A 19,699-nucleotide genomic window follows, 5' to 3' on the forward strand; every position below is an offset into this window, starting at 1 on the left:
TTATTTATAGAGAAAAGTTACGCATAGACAAGTTGGTTCTCTTTTGTAAATGCGGAGAACATTGTATTGGACTATGTCTGTTGTCTTTTGTAGTTCCATCAAGTTGTTTTTCTGTCTGCTAACATCGTCGTTTCAAACACCGGCCCTTTCTCCAGCTGTGTGACAATGATTACCTTTCTTACATCTGGTAAGAATTCATTCAACAGACATTTATAGAGTGTCTACCAAATGCCTGTAACTCTGCCAGGTGGTGGAGATACAACCACAAAAAGGACCCTGTTCTAGTATTATATCTAGCAACATGAGAAGGTGGATTTATTTAAGTGCAAGATGCAAAGTCGCTTTGGAGGTAGGTGGTGTGGCCTGTTAAAAGCACAAACTTAAGATTTGATGATTTTAGTCATTTCTGACCTGCGTGTTGCATTCTATAGACCACTTTAGCCTTGGGTCAGTAATTCAGTTTGTTTATGTCTATTGTGTGGGATTTGCCCCCCAGAACTTAAGCTGGGGATGACCTGCAGTCTTTAGCATTCAGTTATTCTGTTGTCCTCCACTTGGAACCTCCCAGGCTATAGGTTGCCTTTGAAACCTCCCATGTGGCCTGGTGACTCCTGGAGTGGAAGACCTGAGCCCGCCTGGTCTGTGTGCCCTGTCACCAGCTCTAGTAATGTGTGGGACTTGGGAGGGTTTCAGATGGATCTTGTCTTTCAGAAACTCCTTGAAGGGTCCGGTGGCTTTCAGGGCCTTACCCTGGCTCCTGTGGTGCAAAAACCTCGCCCTGTTGCAGACCATGTAGTAGGCGTAGTATAAGGGGAGCTGACTTCATTTTTGGGCTCCCCAGACCTCGTTCATTCACTGTGTGTTGAAAAACAGTAAAATCAGAATGTGGTAAAATGCATTTTGGAGTTGCTAGGTGGTGCAAACAGTTAATGTGCTCGGCTGCTAACCGAAAGGTTAGTGGTTCAAGTCCACCCAGAGGTGCCTTGGAAAAAAGGCCTGGTGATCTGCTTCTGAAAAATGAGCCATTGAAAACCGTATGGAGCACAGTTCTAGTCTGACACACATGGGGTCGCCATGAGTCGGAACTGATTTAGGACAACTGGAAAAAAATTTTTTTTTAAGTCACTAATTTCTTAGAATTTGGATTATTTTACTACATCAAAAAAATTTGAGTGTCACACATCTTGAAATAATTTGTAAAATAGAGTTAATAACAGTTACTTTCAGCATTACTAGGAAGTGTGTTTATACATTATAAGCTTAATTTTAGAATGACAGCTTAGTTGTCCGGACTTTCAGCATTACTATTAATTACAGTAGTCCTAATAAGAAAGGAAGAGCTGACGATTCTTTTCAATTCCTTTCTTGCTTTTCAGCCTTTCATTTCTAGCAGATGGTTCTGAGTGGTGGTTTTTTTTTTTTTTAATTTAGGAGATTAGCAAATGTATTTGGAGCAGATAGTATTTTGGCATTTCTTTTAGTTAAGACTTTTGGAATCTATTATACAGAGTATCTTGACAGAAAATGGGCTCATTCTGAAATGAGATGATAAAGAGATGCTTCTGTCAGCTGCTTCTCAGAAGATGGCAATAGCTGTTTCTAGACATATGCCATGACATTTTAAGAAAAATATAATCATTTTCTAACCCCAAAGAAAGTTCAGAAAGTTCGGAAGTAAGCACACTTCGGTGAGAGCCAGCACTGGAATTGGAGCCTGCATATTAGATTTGGGTTCTTACTCAGTGATTTACTAGCTGTTTGGTCTTGGGCAGCTTAATTAACTTCTCAGTGCCTCAGTTTCCTCGTCTGCAAAATAAGGATGTGTATCTGCTACTTTCCTCACAGTGTTTTTGTAAAGAAGAAAAGAGTGTGAAAGCACTTTTAAGATTATTAAGGATACACAGTTAATATATATGGCATAATATGTGGCATATGTGTTGCAAGAATTTTTCCAGTAGAAACAAGCTTGCTATTTAAAATTTTTGCAATTGCTTTCTTATCTGAATCTCAGTGATCACAAGTTTTAATTATTTCCAGAAACTTTATATTCTGAGACTTTATATTTTAGGACTTAGAGAGTTTATAATAGAAAATATTAATGGAATATAGAGAAGAGTATTACTATCTAAACGTGTGTTGATGACTTTGTGCTTTTAGGTATACCAAACTTGGCTACGCAGGCAACACTGAACCACAGTTCATTATACCTTCATGTAAGTAAAGCTTTACCTCTGGTTTATAGTGGATTGTTTCTCAAGATTGTTTTAAGCATTTTATTCTGCTTTTCAAGGTTTATTAATTTACTTGCACCTTTTTTTAGAAGATTATTCAGGTTACTGGGAAGGGTTATTTATTTTGGACACATAATTCTTGAATATTGCTATAGAATGTTGCTGTGAGGTAAAAAAAGCAACTTTGTAGTTCTTTGATCCTTCTGATACAGCCGTTAGTGACTGTCTTTGAGGTTTCACTTGGTTGATTGGCAACGGCCTTTCTTTTTTTTTAAACATTCTTATTTTTTGATTGTGGTGATTATGTAGGTAACAAAACATTTGCCATTTCAACATTTTTCACATGAACATTAATTATGGTCATCATGCTGTTCAGCTATCAACCTTAACGGTTCTTGGCAAGGTCCTTTCATTCAATCCTAGATGTCTGAGCTACCTAGAAAAACTATTTCTTGTTCTTTAAGGTTAGTTTGTAATTTTAAGTAAGTATAATTCTATTAGCTTAGCAACTTCTGTGGGCTGGATATTCATTGTATGGTACTCTTCACAGTACTGAAAGATTTTTGTTTCAATAGTCAAAAGACCTGATAACCATTTTATTGTGTTGAGAAATGTTCTGTTGTTTAATTTTTAGTCAGTGGAGAGAGAGGCTTAAAATAAAAATAGCCTCACATTCTGGCAAGAGTTCATTCTACCCTACTCTTTATTTCCATAGAAGTCAACTCAATATGGGTGGGATCAGTTGTTCATGGGGAAGAATTATCTGAAGTTATCTAAATTCTGGGTTGTTATTTACAAAGAGTTCAACAAAGAGTAAGGTATATCCATCAAGAGTGAGGTTAAACTCTACCACCATAAATGTAACTCTTGTAGGATACGCTGTGATCCTAGAAATTATAAGTTGTTATGGGTAAATGCTATTGCAATGAAAGGATCTAGTGACCAGCTAGTGACCAGTACAGAATGTAGGCAGTATAGGGAAGCCAGAGGGAAAAAGCTTGATTAATGTGTCTTCAAAGGAAGACTAAAGTCAATCCCTTGGTAAGTCTATAGAAAACCAATTGTCAAATCAATAGAAAAATGTATTCAATTCCTTGTGCACATTTAATTCACCTCTTTCCAGTTCCTTGCTTGCTGGATAACTGACCATGAATTTGATTATTTTCTAGATGTGAACACTTTCATACCAGGAATGGGGTGAACTGGATAATAGGAATGATTGGTCTGGTATATACTTAAATTAATAAGTTGGCATTCTGTCAGATGAATCTCTTGTGGATTTTATTATTGTGAGTAACCCAGAACTGCATCATTCCATGCTGAATTTATAAATTAGACTTTCTGGCTTTTCAAAGCAGAAGATTGAATTTTAACCTTATTAAGTGCAACATCTTTAAAAGGCTGACCTGGCACCTTTTGCTTTAATGCACTGCCATTTAAATCTGTCAGCAGCATTCAGGTGGCAGGCCCATTTAACCTGTCATCATTAATAGAGAGGGAATTGAAGTCAGTTATTAGTAGGATTTCATTCACTGTCAAAAGGCAAGAGAACTCTCAGATTGGTGCTGTCAGAATCTTAGCAGTGGCAGAAGCTAGAAAGAGAATAAAAATGTCAGAGGTGGGAGTAAAAGAACAGCTATATTGCTGGCTAAATTTGTTGCAAGAGACAGAGAGGCACCAGGAGGCAGATTTACAAGATGATTGGGCAGAACTGAATGTGTTAAGATAAATAGAGGGCCGTGGTTATCTTTGACAATTGGCCTACTTACTCCTTGTCTTAGTTCTGCGGGCTGAACCATTTTTCTGGTTACAGAGGCCCACTCACAAGGTGAAGTTCCAGATGTAGGTGTTAAAGTGGGCATTAGGAAGAGAAAAGGTGAAGCTATATATGTGTGTGGTAAGTCCTGGAACAAGACTTCTGATCCTGATGGGTACAGCATTAGCTAAAAGCATAGTGATGAGACACTTGGTGTGTGCAAAGAAGTATGACTATATGATGATGTTGGAAATTGCAGTTCCAAGCAGAGAGGGGCAGGGGATGTGGTTGGAAATGAGGAGAAGAGGCAGCTGCTAAAGGACTTTGAATTGTCATCTGAAGGAATTTAATTTTGTTTTACGTAACAGAAATTTTTAAACTGTTCCTGAGGGGTTCACTCAGGAACATAGCCTGCTAGATTAGGGGGCTCTGGGACTGGTTTCTCTTCTACAAGGGCATCCCTCGTTTTATTTGTATTTGTTTGAGCTTCTGTGTACAATTGGCTTGATTGTTTGAAGAAAGTTTTTCCCTGCCCTTTTTTTTTTTAAGTTGTTGGAGGACATTGAGAATCTGAAAAGTTCAAGCAGAGGATCACATCAGCAGAAGTGAGGAGCAGGGAGGGGTAAGGAAAAAGTAAATACTCTTTAGATTTTTAGTGTTTGAAGATTTTAGGTGTAAAGAACCAACAGACAATTGGATGTAGGGTTCAGTGCTCAAGGTAAAGGTCTAGACTGGAAATAGAAATTCAGTCCTAAGATAATTGTGTTTTCTACTAAATAGAGTTCTTGCCCCACACATCTGTCAGTTTGTTGTCCTGTGGTGGATTGTGTGTTGTTGTGATGCTGGAAGCTATGCCACTGGTATTTCAAATACCAGCAGGGTCCCCCATGATGGACAGATTTCAGCTGAGCTTCCAGACTTGAGTCAGACTAGGAAGAAGGACCTGGCAGTCTACTTCTGAAAAAAATTAGCAAGTAAAAACCTTATGAATAGCAGCAGAACATTGTCTGATATAGTGCCAGAAGATGAGCCCCTCAGGTTGGAAGGCACTCAAAATATGACAGGAGAAGAGCTGCCTCCTCAAAGTAGAGTGGACCTTAATGACATAGATGGAGTAAAGCTTTTGGGACCTTCATTTACTCGTGTGGCATGACTGAAAATGAGGAGAAACAGCTGCAAACATCCATTACTAATCAGAATCCGGAATGTATGAAGTATGAATCTAGGAAAATTGGAAGTCGTCAAAAATGAAATGGAACACTTGGAGATCGATATCCTAGGCATTAGTGAGCTGGAATGAACTGGTACTGGTCATTTTGAGTCGGACAATCATATGGTCTACTATGCTGGGAATGACAAATTGAAAAGGAGTGGCATTGTGTTCATCAAGAACATTTCAAAATCAATCCTGAAGTACAGTGCTGTCAGTGATAGGATAATATCCATATGCCTACAAGGAAGACCAGTTAATACAACTCTTATTCAAATTTACACACCAACCACTAATGCCAAAGATGAGGAAATTGAAGATTTTTATCAACTTCTGCAGTCTGAAATTAATCAAAGATGCAGTCAAGATGCATTGATAATTACTGTTGATTGGAATGCAAAAGTTGGAAACAAAGAAGAAGAGTTGATAGCTGGAAAATATGGCCTTAAACTTCAGGGGCCTTAAACTTAATAATGCTCATTTCCTTTCTTACAAAGAAGGGTATTGAAATAAAATTACTTATATTCAAGGACCAGTACCTGGAGAAGGACATCATGCTTCGCAAAGTAGAGGGTCAGTGAAAAAGAGGAAGACGCTTAATAAGATCTGAATTGAGAGTGGCTGAAACAGTGGGCTCAAGCGTAATGATTGTTTGAGGATGGCGCAGGACCAGACTGTGTTTTGTTCTGTTGTGCATAGGGTCTCTATGAATTGAAACGGATTTGACGGCACCTAACAACAAAATAGAGTTCCTTAAAATTTTATTTTGGAGAAAAATGCAAAAGAAATGGTTAGCTTCCAAAGTCCAGGTCATTATGTGCAATCAGTGTTATGTGAAAATGGAGGATGACCATATCAGATCATAAAATGGAAGACGACGACATCATTACATAATTGCCAAGTTACATCATTAAATAACTGCCAAGTTAAACATCATTGCATATCTACCAAATTATATCATTACATAATTGCCAAACCACTGAGAATCATGGCCCAGCCAAGTTGGCCCATACCTTAACCATCACAGCTACCGTTACTCTCACCTTGCACCTCAGCATTCATTACTGCCAGACATACCTCATTAATGCACAAAATAGTCAGGTAGTAGATTTTTTACTGTTGTTGTAAAAGTGAAATGTCAGATAATGAGGCAGTTGATAATTGAGGAGAAGCTGAATAACAAGTACCCGTGTACCCACTACCCAGAATGAGCAAATGTTAGCATTGTGTCATAGTTGTGTCAGAGTAACTAACTTACATTACAGATTGAATACTAGGCTCCTCTTTTCTCCTCCCCAGTCCTTTCCCCTTTTCCCTTGCTCTCTCCCTTCTCTGGTGAATATTTTTTGGTAGGTATCCAGCCCATATTTTTATCCTTACATTACATATACCAGCATGCATTAATAATATACAGTATTGTTTTATGAATTTAAAAATTCACAAAATGATATCATACTGTAAATAACTTTCTGTATTATTCTTTTTAAAAAACACCCAATATTATGTTTTTAAGATTTTTCTGTGTCAACATATAGCTCTAGATCAGAACTCCAACAAGTGAATATACAATAATTAATTTTTTAATTTGAGCATTTTTCAGTTTTCTCTATTATACAGAATGGTACAGTGAATATCTCGTTATGCACATATGCTAGTTTTCTCACAGAAAATAATCAGAAATGTAATTGTTTCATCGTGGGGTGTTCACATCTTCACCTTATTATTGCCCACTGCCCTCGAGTCAGTTCCAACTCATAATGACCCCATAGGGTTTCCTAGGCTGTCAGTCTTTATGGAAGCAGACTGCCACATCTTTCTCCCACGGAGCTGCTGGTGGTTTTGCACCACCGACTTTTTGGTTAGCAGTCAAATGCTTTAACCACTGTGCCACCAGGGCTTCTTTCAACCTTATTAGATACTGCCAAATTACTCTTTGAAGTGGTTGTACTGATTTATCCTCCATTAGCAGTGTATGAGAGTTTGTTTCTCACATCTTTGACAACACTTAGTATTATCAGTCTTAATTTTTTTGCCAGTCTAATGAATATAAAATGATGTCTCATTTAAAAAAAAATTTATTTCTCTGATTACTAGTAAAGTTGAACACTCTTCATGCCTGTTCATATTTTTGCCCATTTTTCTTTTTCTTTTTTTGTCTTTTAAAAATAGATTTATAGGAATTCTTTGTAAATCCTGGATACTAATTTGTTGCAAACATGTTACCCTAATGTATGACATCTTTTTTTAATGATATTTTTATTGTATAGAAATTTTAAGTTTTGATATAGCCAACATTTTCAGCCCTTTTCTTTTATAAAAAATGCTTTCCTACCCTAAAATCATAATGAAATTCTCCCATATTTTCTTCTAATAATGTTAGCATTTCTTTTTTGAATGTGGTGTGAGGGATATATTAATTTAGTGTGTTTTCCAATTGGAAAAGCTGTTGTTCCAGGACCATTTATTCATGAGTACATTCTTAACTGCACTGATTTGACATGCCTCTTCTATCATATTAAGTTGTCATACGTTCATCATATATGCAGGTGCGATGGTTAATGTTGTGTGTCAACTTGGCTGGGCCATGATTCTCAGTAGTTTGACAGTTCTGATGTAGTTTGACAGTCGTATAATGATGTAATCACTTCATGATGAGATCTGATATAATGTGATCACTTCCATGATGGGATCTGCGCAGAGTAGCCGGTCAGTTGAAAGGGAGTTTCCTTGGGGGTGCGGTCTGCATGCAATATAGATGCACTTTCTGGCAAGGCTCATGGGCTTTTGCTCACTCTGGATCCTGCAGCTGGCTCCTGTTCATCTGACCTCTGGTTCTTGGAACTTGAGTTAGCACCTTACCTGCCATCTTGCCTGCTGATCTTGAGATTCGTCAGCCTCTGCAGTCTGTGAGCCAGCAGTCTGCCAGCTTACCTGCTGGTCTCAGAATTTGTTGGCCCCTACAGCCTGTGAGCCAGAGGCCTGCTGTCTAACCTGCTGATCTTGGGTTCACCAGCCCCTGTGGCTATGTGAGTCAAGAGAAGCCTCCAGCTTGATCCACAGATTTGGGACTTTCCAGCTTCTACAACCATGTGAGCCATTTCCTTAATATAAATCTCTCTTTCTTTACATATAATATGTGGACACTTCACTGATTTTGCTTCTGTAGAGAACCCAGCCTAAGACAGCATCGGTCCATTTCTGGTGTCTTTCTTCTGTTTCATTGATGTATTTGTCTATCTCTGCTTCAGATTTGGACTGTGTTAAACGATGTTACTTTATAATATATCTTGGTAGCTGGTATCTAGTACCTCTTTATTCTTCTTTCTCAGAATAGGCTTGGCCATTCTTAGGCCCTCACTCTTCACTGTTACTTTTAGAATCTGTTTAAGTTCCATGAAAAATTATGAAGAGATTTTTACCAGAGAAACATTAAATTTATAGATTATTTTGGGAAAACTCTGATATCTTTATGAATTGAGTATTCTTATCCATGAATATGGCATATGTATTTTATTATTTATTCAAGTATCTTATGTTCTTTGGTAATGTTTTGTAATATTCTTCCAAAAACTCATACACTTTTAGTTAGATTTAGTTCTAGGCACCTTTATGTTCTTGTTGCTGTTTTTGTGTTTTTTAAAATTACATTTTCTTATTAGTTATTGCTAGCATAGGAATGCTTCTGGGTTTTTAAGGTTGTTTTTGAGTCCAGCAACCTTGCTGACCTCTCTTATTAGCTCTGGTAGCCTGCAGATTATTTTAAGTTTTCTCTGCAGATTATCATGGTACCTGCAAATAATGGTTATTTTGTCTCTTCCAATATTTATACTTCATACTTTTTTTCTTGTCTTGTTGCACTGTCTTGGAACTTCTACTACAATAGTGGCTAGAGCTGGAGATAGGAGGTACTTTGTCTTTCTGACTTTAAAGGGAATGATTTTAGTGTTTTCCTAGTGATTATTGTAGACTTTTGTTGAAAATGCTTTCTCAGGTTAATAAAGTTTCTTTCATTCCTAATTGTCTTAGGCTGGGCTCTCTAGAGAAGCAAAACTAGTAAAGCGTATAAATATATGTATAGATAGATTTATATCACGGAGATAGCTCACACAATTGTAGAGGCTAAAACGTCCCAAGTCCACGGATCAGGGTAGAGGCCTATCCTAATTCATGGCGCCGCAGAAGCTGGTGAACCCAAGGTTGGCAGGTTGGAGAGGGTCTCCTGCTCACAGGCTATGAAGGTCAATGAATTCCAAGATCAGCAGACAAGACTGCAAGGTTTCTCCTGATTTATGTAGCTGCAGGGGCTGACAAACCCAAGGTCAGCAGGTCGGGGAACCAGAGTCTTGCTCACAGGCTGAGAAGTTCGATGAATTCAACAGTTAAGCCGCTAGCTCAAGTCCCAAGAACCGGAGATGAGACAACAAGAGGCAGCTGCTGAGTCTGGAACAAGCCAAAAACCTTGGCAAGGTAAGCAGGCAGAAAGTAACCGGTGGAAGGCAGAGAAATGAAACTGAGGGGGCGGTGAGCTGCCACAGGCCCCGCCTCTGCCAGTACCACTCAGCAGATTCCATCATGGGGGTGATCACAACATTATACAACTGCTAAACACTGAGAATAATGGCCTAGCCAAGTTGACATACAATCTTAACCATCACACTAATTTAATAAGAGTTTTAAAAAATCATGAATAAGTGTTGACATTTATTTAAGACTTTTCTGTATTTACTGATACGTAATATGGTTTTGGAATTTGATCTGTTAATATGCTGGATTACATTAGTACATTTTCAAATACTGAACAATTATTTATTTCACTCTTGGGATAAACCCTGCTTGGTCATGAAATATCAAGTACATGCTGAATTGTATTTGCAAATATTTTATTTGAGATTTTTGCATCAATGTTTAAATGCCAGATTGGTCTATACTTTTAGTTTTTTGTACTGCTTTTGTCTGGTTTGTGTATCAAGATTACACTGGCTTCATAAAACAAATGTGTTAGCTGTCTTTCCTTTTGTGTTCTCTATAACAACTTGTATAAGATCAAAAAACCAAACCAAACCCATTGCTGTTGAGTTGATTCTGACTCATAGTGATCCCATAAGACACAGTGGAACTGCCATGTAGGGTTTCCACGGAGCGGCTGATGGATTTGAACTGCTGACCTTTTGGTTAGCAGCTGATCTCTTAACCACTGTGCCACCAGGAGTCCTTGTATAAGACAGGGGTTGTTTATTCCTTGAAGGCTTAGTAAAATATAAAACATTGTTCTGAGAAATATACTGAATGTTTTTATTTTAAAAATTAATATTGTTGTGTCTGTTAACTGAAATAGGAAATGTTCTTAAGATACAGGATTAATATCTAAATCTTTAGATACACTCTTCTTCAGGTTGGCCCTGATCATTTTCCTTAGGTTGGCCTCAGATGACTTTTTAGCAGTTGGAAAATACCCTATGTCTTCTGGGTATACCAATGCATTTTTTTTTTTAACTGCAGAACTTTACATTGTTCTTTATTAACTTTTAATTTGTTAGTTTTGGGTCATCATTGGGAAACCCTGGTGGCATAGTGATTAAGAGCTACGGCTGCTAACCAAAAGGTTGGCAGTTCAAATACACCAGGCACTCCTTGGAAACCCTATGGGGCAGTTCTACTCTGTCCTATAGGGTCACTATGAGTTGAAATTAACTTGATAGCAATGGGTTTTTTTTGTTTGTTTGTTTTTTTGGGTCGTCATTACAGTTACTGAGGTGTTTTATTCTATGTTTTAGTTTGTTTAAATTATTTACAATTTATTTTATCTTTAAAATATTTATGAATTCACAGGAAGTTATAAAAAATAGTACAGAGAGGTCCCGTATGCCCTTCATTCAGTTTCCCCCAAAGGTTATATCTCATGCAATTATAGTACAATATCAAAACCAGGAAATTAACATTGGTACAGTGCATGTGTGCAGTTCTGTGTCATTCTGTCCCATGTGTAGTTTCCTGTAACCACCACTGCAATCAAGATACAGACCTATTCCATCACCATAAAGATCTCTTCTGTGCTGTTCCTTTGTAGTCACACTCACCTTCCCCAATTCCTAACCCCTGGCAGCCATTAATCTGTTTTCCATCTCTATAATTTTCTCATTTCCAGAATATTATGTAACCATGGAATCATACAGTATATGACTTTTTCAGATAGCTTTTTTACTCAGCTTAATGCTCCTCAAATCCATTTAAGTTTTGGAGCATATCAGTAGATTTTTCCTTTTTATTGATGAGTAGTATTGCATGGTATGGACATAAAGCAATGCATTTAAACATTCATCTATTGAGGGACAGTTTGGTTGTTTCCAGTTCTTGGCTCTTATAAATGAAACTTCTGTGAACAATTGTATATAGGTGAAGTTGCTATGAATAATAGAGTACAGGTTTTTGTGTGGATGTATGTTTTCATTCCTCTGGGATAAATACCCAGTGGCAGAGTGGTCAAGCACTAGGCTGCTAACTGAAAGGTTGGCAGTTTGAACCCACCAGCTGCTTCGTGGGAGAAAGATGTGGCAGTCTGCTTCTGTAAAGATTGTAGCCTTGGAAACCCTATGGGGCAGTACTGTTCTATCCTATAGGGTTGCTATGATTCAGAATGGACTCAATGGCAGCAAGTTTAGTTCAATGGTTGGGTTGCGTGATAAGTTTAGGAGTCCCTAGGTGGTGCAGACAGTTAAGTGTTTGACTACTAACCAAAAGGTTGGAAGTTTGAACCCACACAGAGGCTCCTTGGAAGATCTGCTTCTGAAAGGTCACAGCCTTGAAAACCCTATCGAGTGCAGTTCTACTCTGCACACTCGGGGTCACCATGAATCAGAACTGACTAGATGGCAACTTTTTATTTATTTTTTTATTTTAATGGTAAACTTATGTTTAGTTTTTTAAGAAACTGCCAGACTGTTTTCCAGAGTGGCTATACCATTTTCCATTCCCACCAGCTATAGATTAGAGATCATATTTAACCACATTCTTGCCAGCATTTGGTATTTTCACTGTTCTTTATTTTAGCAGTTCTAATAGGTGTATGGTGCCAGCTCATCATGGTCTTGATTTGCATTTCCCTAATGGCTAGTGAGGTTGAACATCTTTTCATGTGCTTATTTGACATTTCTATATCCTCTTCAATGAAATGTCTTTTCATGTTTTTTCCTACTGTCTGATTGGATTGTTTGTTTTTATTGTTGATTTTTGAGTTTTTTATGTATTCTGGATATGAGTTCTTTGCTGTATATGTGGTTTGCAAAAGCTTTTAATTTTGATGAAATCCATTTTTTTTAAAAATTTTATGTCGTGTATTTTTGGTGTTCTAAGAACCTTTTTTTTTTTTAGGAGTTCTGGTGTCACAGTGGTTAAGTGCTCAGCTGTTAACCAAAAGGTTGATGGTTCAAACCCACCAGCAGCTCCATGAGTGAAGGATGTGGCAGTCTGCTTCCATAAAGATTTACAGCCTTGGAAACCCTATGGGGCAGTTCTGCTGTGTCGTATAGGATCACTATGAGTCGGAATCAACTTGACAGCAGTGGCTTTTTTTTTAAAAGAACTTTTTACTGAACCCTAGTTCCCAAAGATTTTTCTTCTATGTTATCATCTGAAAGTTTTATAGTTTTACTTTTTACATTTAAATTTATGATCGATTTTGAGTTACAAGGTGTGAGGTTTAGGTTCAGCTTTTACTTATAGATATCCAGTTGGTCCAGCACTGTTGAAAAGACTATCAACCCTTCATTGAATTGCTTTTGCACCCTTGTTAAAAATCAGTTGGCTGTACTTTTAACGGAAGTATTTCTGGGTTTTCTCATCTGTTTAGTTGATCTGTGTGTCTGTCGGTCACCAATACCTCAAGGTCTTTATTACTACAGCTGTATAAGTTTTGAAATTGGGCAGAGTGATGCTTCTTACTTTATTATTTTCTTTCAAAACATTTTCAGCTATTTTAGTTTCTTTCCATGCTGATTTTAGAATAATCTTGTCTATATTTACAGAAAGTCTTGCTAAGATTTTGATTTTCATTGCATTAAACCTGTATATCAATTTGAGGAGAACTGACATATTTACTACGTTGAGCTTTCTAATCTGTGAGCATAGTATGTCCCTCCATTTAATGAGCTCTTATTTGCTTTCTCTGATTGGTGTTTTGTAGTATTCAGCATACAAGTCTTTCATGTTTTGTTAGATTTACACCTAAGTATTTCATTTTGTTTTGAGCAATTGTAAATGGTATTATAGTTTTAATTTTTGTTTCCACCTGTTTATTGCTAGTATATAGAAATACAATTGATTTTTGAATGTTGATTTTATATACTGTGACCTTTCTAAACCTACTTATTCTAGGAGTTTTCTTGTAGATTCCATGAGATTTTCTTTGTAGACCATTGTCATGGCTTGAATTATGTCCCCCCAAAAAATGTGTGTATCAGTTTGGCTGGGCTGATTCCTGGTATTGTGTGATTTTCCTATATGTTGTAAATCCTGCCTCTATGATGTTAATGAGGGAGGATGAGTGGCAGTTGTGTTAGTAATGCAGGACTCAGTCTACAAGATTGGATTGTGTCCTGAGGCAATCTCTTTAGATACAAAGGAGAGAAGTGAGCAGAGAGACAGGGGAACCTCATACCACCAAGAAAGCAGTGCCAGGAGCAGAGTGCATCCTTTGGACCTGGGGTCCCTGCACGGAGAAGAAGGCCAACAGAGAGCGAGCCTTCCTCCGGAGCTGATGCCCTGAATTTGGACTTCTAGCCTACTTTACTGTGAAGAAATAAATTTCTCTTTGTTAAAGCCATCCACTTGTGGTATTTCTGTTGTAGCAGCAGTAGATGACTAAGACAACCATCAAGTCATATGCAGAAAGGGACAGTTTTATTCTATCTCTGTGCCTTTTCTTTCTTTTTCTTGCCTTATTGCTTTGGATAGAACTCAGTTATACTGAATAGCAGTGGTGATAGCAGACATTCTTGCATTGTTCCTGATTTTAGGGGAAAAACATTCGGTCTTTCACTAATAAGTATGATATTAGTTGTAGGTTTTTTACAGATTTTCCTTGTCAACTTGAAGAGGTTCTCTTCTATGCCTAGTTTTCTGAGAGTTTTTATTATGAATGGGTATTGAATTTTGTCAAGGGCTTTTTTTGCATCAGTTTATATGATCGTATGATTTTTTTTCTTTAGCCTATTAATATGGTGGATTACATTGTTTGATTTTCGAATAGTGAACCAACCTTACATCCCTGGAATATACCCCACTTGGTTATGATATATAATCCTTTTTATACTTTGCTGAATTCTTTTTGATAATAAGTTGTTAAGAATTTCTTATCTGTATTGATGAGGGCTGTTGTTCTGATTTTTTTGGTATTTGTCTGGCTTTCGTATCTAAAATTTTTTTAATTTCTAGGATGGGGAATAGGTTGTGTTCAATTGGTGTTAATTCTTCTTTAAACGTTTGATAGAATTCTCCGGTGAAGTCATCTGGTCTTGGAGATTTCTGTTTTGGACTTTTAAAATTACAAGTCTAGTTTCCTTTATAGTCACAGGGCTATTCAAATTATCTGCTTTCTGTTGGGTGAGTTCTGGTAGTTTTTGCTTTTTGAATTGACCTGTTTCATTTACATTGTCAAATTTATGTACATGGAGTTGTTCAAATATTGCCTTATTATCCTTCTGATACCTGCATGGTCTATAGTGATAGTCCCTGTTTTATTCCTGATATTAGTCATTTCTGTTGTCTCTCTTTTTCTCCTAGTCAGTTTTGTTAGAGATTTATCAATTTTATGACCTATACAAAGAGTTATCTTTTTGTTTAATCAGTTTTCTATTTTCAATTTCATTGGTTTCTCTTTGTGTCATTTTCTTTCATCTTACTTTGGGTTTATTTTTGGTTTTCTTTCTCTGGGTTTCTGAGGTAGGAGTTTAGATTATTGATTTGAGACTTTTCCTCTTTTCTTTTTTTGTTGTGCTTTAAGTGAACGTTTACAATTATGGTTAGTCTTTCATATAAAAATTCATACATATGTTGTTATGTGACCCTAGTTGCTCTCCCTATGCTGTGACAGCACACTCCTCCCTTCCACCCCAGATTTCCCGTCTCCATTCAACCAGCTCCTGACCTTCTCTGCCTTCTCATCTCTCCTCCGGAGAGGAGCTTCCCATTTAGTCTCATAATATCTACTTGAGCTAAGAAGCACACTCTTCATGAGTATCATTTTATGTCCGATAGTCCAGTCTAGTCTTTGTCTGAAGAGTTGGCCTCAGGAATGGTTTTAGTTTTGAGCTAACAGAGAGTCCAGGGGCCATGTCTTCCAGGGTCCGTCCAGTCTCAATCAAACCATGAAGTCTGGTCTTTTTACTAGAATTTGAATTCTGCACCCTACCTTTCTCCTGCTCCATCAGGGACTCTCTGTTGTATTCCCTGTCAGGGCTGTCATTGGTGGTAGCTGGGTACCATCTAGTTCTTCTGGTCTCAGACTGCAGTCTCTGGTTTAGGTGGCCCTTTCTGTCTCTTGGGCTAATACTTTCATTGTGTCTTTGGTATCCTTCATTCTTTATTCCAGGTGGGTTGGGACCAATCGACACATTTTAGATGGCCGCTCACTAGCTTTTAAGACCCCAGATGCTACTCACCAAAGTTAATAAACTTTGTTACGCCAGTTGACCTAGATATCCCCAGAAACCATGGTTCCCAGACTCCCACCCCTGCTACACTGTCCCTCAAAGTATTTGGTTGTATTCAGGAAACTTCTTAGCTTTGGTTTAGTCCAGTTGTGCTGACTTCCCCGGTATTGTGTGTTGTCCTTCCCTTCACTTAAGATAATTCTTGTTTACTATCTAGTTAGTGATTACCCTTCTCCCTCCCTCCCTACCCTTGTAACCATCAAAGAATGTTTTCTTCTTTGTTTAAACCTTTTCTTGGGTTCTTATAATAGTGGTCTTATACAATATTTTCCTTTTGCAACTGGCAAAATTCACTCGCATAATGCCTTAGTCCTACTGACTCCTTTGTCAATGACTTTTCGTTTTTTCCTAGCCACTCTTAAAATTCTCTGTTTAGCTTTGGTTTTGGCAAGTTTGATTATGATATGTCTTGGTGACTTCCTTTTGGGATCTACCTTATGTGGGGTTTGATGAGCAGCTTGGTTAGGTATCTTCTCATCTTTCATGATATCAGGGAAGTTTTCTGCCAACAAATCTTCAACAATTCTCTCTGTATTTTCTATTATCCCCCCTGTTCTGGTACTCCAGTCACTCGTAGGTTGTTCCTCTTGATAGAATCCCACATAATTCTTAGAGTTTCTTCATTTTTTAAAATTCTTTCATCTGAGTTTTTTTTCAAATAAGTTGGTGTCAAGTGCTTTATCTTCAGTCTCACTAATTCTAACTCCTGTTACCTCATTTCTGCTCCTATGACTTTCTATTGAATTATCTAATTCTGAAATTTTATTGATAATCTTCTGGATTTCTGATTGCTGTCTCTCTGTGGATTCTTGCAGCCTATTAATTTTGTCATTATGCTCTTGAATAACCTTCTTAAGATCCTCTATTGCTTTGTCTGTGTGTTTCTTAGCTTACTTTGCATTTTGCATAATCTCCTTCCTGATCTCTTGAAGAGTTCTGTATATTAATCTTTTGTTTTCTGCCTCCGGTAATTCTAAGAAATTCTCTTCCTCTGGAAAATTTATTGATTCTGTATTTTGGGAGCTTGCTGAAGCCTTCATGGTCTGTCCCTTTATGTGATTTGATACTGACTGTTGTCGCCGAGCCATTAATAATTTATTATATTTACTTTATGTTTGCTGACTGTGTCCTAGCTTCTTATTTTGTTTTGTTTTGATATGCCCAAATAGGTTGCTCACGTGAGGTAGTTTGATTAGTGGTGCCTTTGAAGCTCTAATGTCCTGTCACCAGGTGGTTAGAGCTGTTACTAGATATGTGAGCCCAGGAGTCTGATTACTTTTGTTGTATGAATTCAGCCCAGGTGTCCAGGTAGTTGGTCACCGGGTGTGTGGTACAGGCTGTCACCTATAGTCCTAAACAGGCGTGTGTGATTGGAGTAGGCACAGGTATCTGGCTGCAGTAGGGGTCATGCGCTGAGCAAGGCAGGGGGCTGATGGATGCCCCTAAGTGTCTGGGAGGAAAGCATGTCCCTGTTCCCTAGAGCATGTAGGTGGGTGGATTTTGCAGCTGCAATCTGAGCACCTGGTGCTGTTGGTTGTAAGGACTGAGAGGCACCACTTATTCTTAGACCCCTGTCACGGGTGGCTAGGTGGTGTGGGTAGAGCCACTGGTCCTCAGGCCCCTGATGTAGGTAGGTGAGGACCCTGCTTAATGGGCAGAACAGTGTTAAATGTCACAAATCTGCCACTTCACCATATAGCTGAAACATGGACTTCAGGTATATACCCTGTTGTACTGTGGTAATGAGGGTCTATGCTGTTGAAATGGGACCACACAAGTCTGTGTCGGGGTGAGAGGAATTCAGAGTCCGTGGACCCCTTGTGCCTGTGCCAAAGCAAAGGAGTTGTGCCTACCTTGAGTTTCTGGCTTATTATTTTTTCCCTCTTTGTTTATTTGTTCCTTCTCCAAAGCTGGGGAATGGCTCAGGGCATCTGACAGGTCCTACTTCCTGTCCAGGGGACTCAGCAATCGCTGAAGCCAGCCCAGGATCTGGTGCAGAGCAGGGAGGGAACAGGTAAATGGGAGAGAATTTTTCCCATGGGTTGTTTTTTTCCTTTAAAAAAAATTTTTTTAAAATTGTACTTTAGGTGAAGGTTTACAGAACAAATAGTCTCTCATTAAACAGTCAGTACACATATTATTTTATGACATTGGTTAACAACCTCACAGCATGTCAACACTCTCCCTTCTTGATCTTGGAGGACTTTTTTTTTTTTTTGGTGAAAATATACAAGCCAAAGATACATCATTTCAAAAATTTCTACATGTACAGTTCAGTGACATCGGTTACATTCTCCCAGTTGTGCTGCTATTCTCACTTTAGATGAAGGTTTACAGAACAAAATAGTTTCTCATTAAACAGGTAGTACACATATTGCCTTATGATAATGGTTGAAAACGCCACTACATGTCAACACTGTCCTTACTCAACCTTGGGTTCCCTATCACCAGCTTTCCTGTCCCCTTCTGCCTTCTAGTCCTTGTGCCTCATTAGTCCCATTTTGTTTTATGGGGCTGTCCAGTCCCTGGCTGAACAGTGAACCTCGGGAGTGACATCACCATTGACCTAAGAGGGTGTCTGAGGGCCATACTCTTGGGGTTTCTCTAGTCTGTCTCAGGCCAGTAAATCTGTTCTCTTTTCGTGAGTTAGAATTTTGTTCTACATCCTTCTCCAGCTCTGTCCAGAACCCTCTGTTGCGATCCTGGTCAGAGCAGTCAGTGGTGGTAGCTGGACACCATCTAGCTGTACTGGACTCAGTCTTGTGGAGGCCTTAGTAGCTGTGGTCCGTTAGTCCTTCGGACTAATCTTTTTCTTGTATCCTGTTCTCTTCATTCTCCCTTGCTCCAGATGGGGTGAGACCAGTAGAGTTTCTTAGATGGCAGCTCACAAGCTTTTAAGACCCCAGATACCACCCACCAAAGTAGAATGTGGAACATTTTCTTTATAAACTGTGTTATGCCAGTTGAGCTAGATGTTCCCCAAGGCCGTGGTCCCTACAGCCCTCAGCCCAGTAATTCAGTCCATCAGGGAGTTTGGATGTGTCTGTGGAGCTTCCATGACCTTTCCTTGTACAAGTTGTACTGGCTTCCCCAGTATTGTATATTGTCTTACCCTTCACCAAAGTTAGCACTTATCTATTTTCTATTTAGTATTTTTCCCTCCCCAACTCTCCCCTCCCTCATAACCATCAAAGATTGTTTCTTTTTGTGTGTATATCTTTTCATGAGTTTTTTATAATAACGGTCTCATGCTGTATTTGTCCTTTTGTGATTGACTTATTTCACTCAGCATGCCCTCCAGATTCATCCATGTTGTGAGATGTGTCACAGATTCATCATTGATCTTTATTGTTGCATAGTATTCTACTGTGTGTACGTACCATACTTTGTTTATCCATTCATTTATTGATAGCCATCTAGGTTGTTTCCATCTTTTTGCTATCATGAATAATGCTGCAATGAACATGGGTGTGTATGCGTCTATTTGTGTGACAGCTCTTTTCTCTCGGATATATTTCTAGGAGTGGAATTGCTGGATTATATGGTATTTCTATTCCTAGCTTTTTAAGGAAACGCCGTATTGTTTTCCAAAATGGTTGTACCATTTTGCCTTCCCACCAGCAGTGCATAAGAGTTCCAATCTCCCTGCAGCCTCTCTAGCATTTGTTATTTTCTGTTTTTTTGATTTGTAGCAGTAATGTTGGGGTGAAATGGTGTCTCTTTGTGGTTTTGATTTGCATTTCTCTAATGGGTAGTGATAGTGAGCATTTCCTCATATGTCTGTTAGCCACTTGAA

At 38.3% G+C, this 19,699-nt stretch overlaps 1 protein-coding gene across 3 annotated transcripts in view; it reads left to right on the forward strand.

Annotated features, from left to right (window-relative positions):
* ACTR3B (actin related protein 3B) overlaps positions 1–19,699 on the forward strand; it is a 125,807-nt gene that overhangs the window by 23,014 nt on the left and 83,094 nt on the right. For all 3 annotated transcript variants that reach the window (XM_023727973.1, XM_023727972.1, XM_023727971.1), the window contains exon 2: positions 2,158–2,213. In XM_023727973.1, coding sequence (XP_023583741.1) covers positions 2,158–2,213 — 56 coding nt within the window. The remainder of the gene's footprint in view (positions 1–2,157; positions 2,214–19,699) is intronic.

Source organism: Trichechus manatus, unplaced genomic scaffold (assembly GCF_000243295.1).
Source record: "Trichechus manatus latirostris isolate Lorelei unplaced genomic scaffold, TriManLat1.0 scaffold00020, whole genome shotgun sequence".
Lineage (NCBI taxonomy): Eukaryota > Metazoa > Chordata > Mammalia > Sirenia > Trichechidae > Trichechus > Trichechus manatus.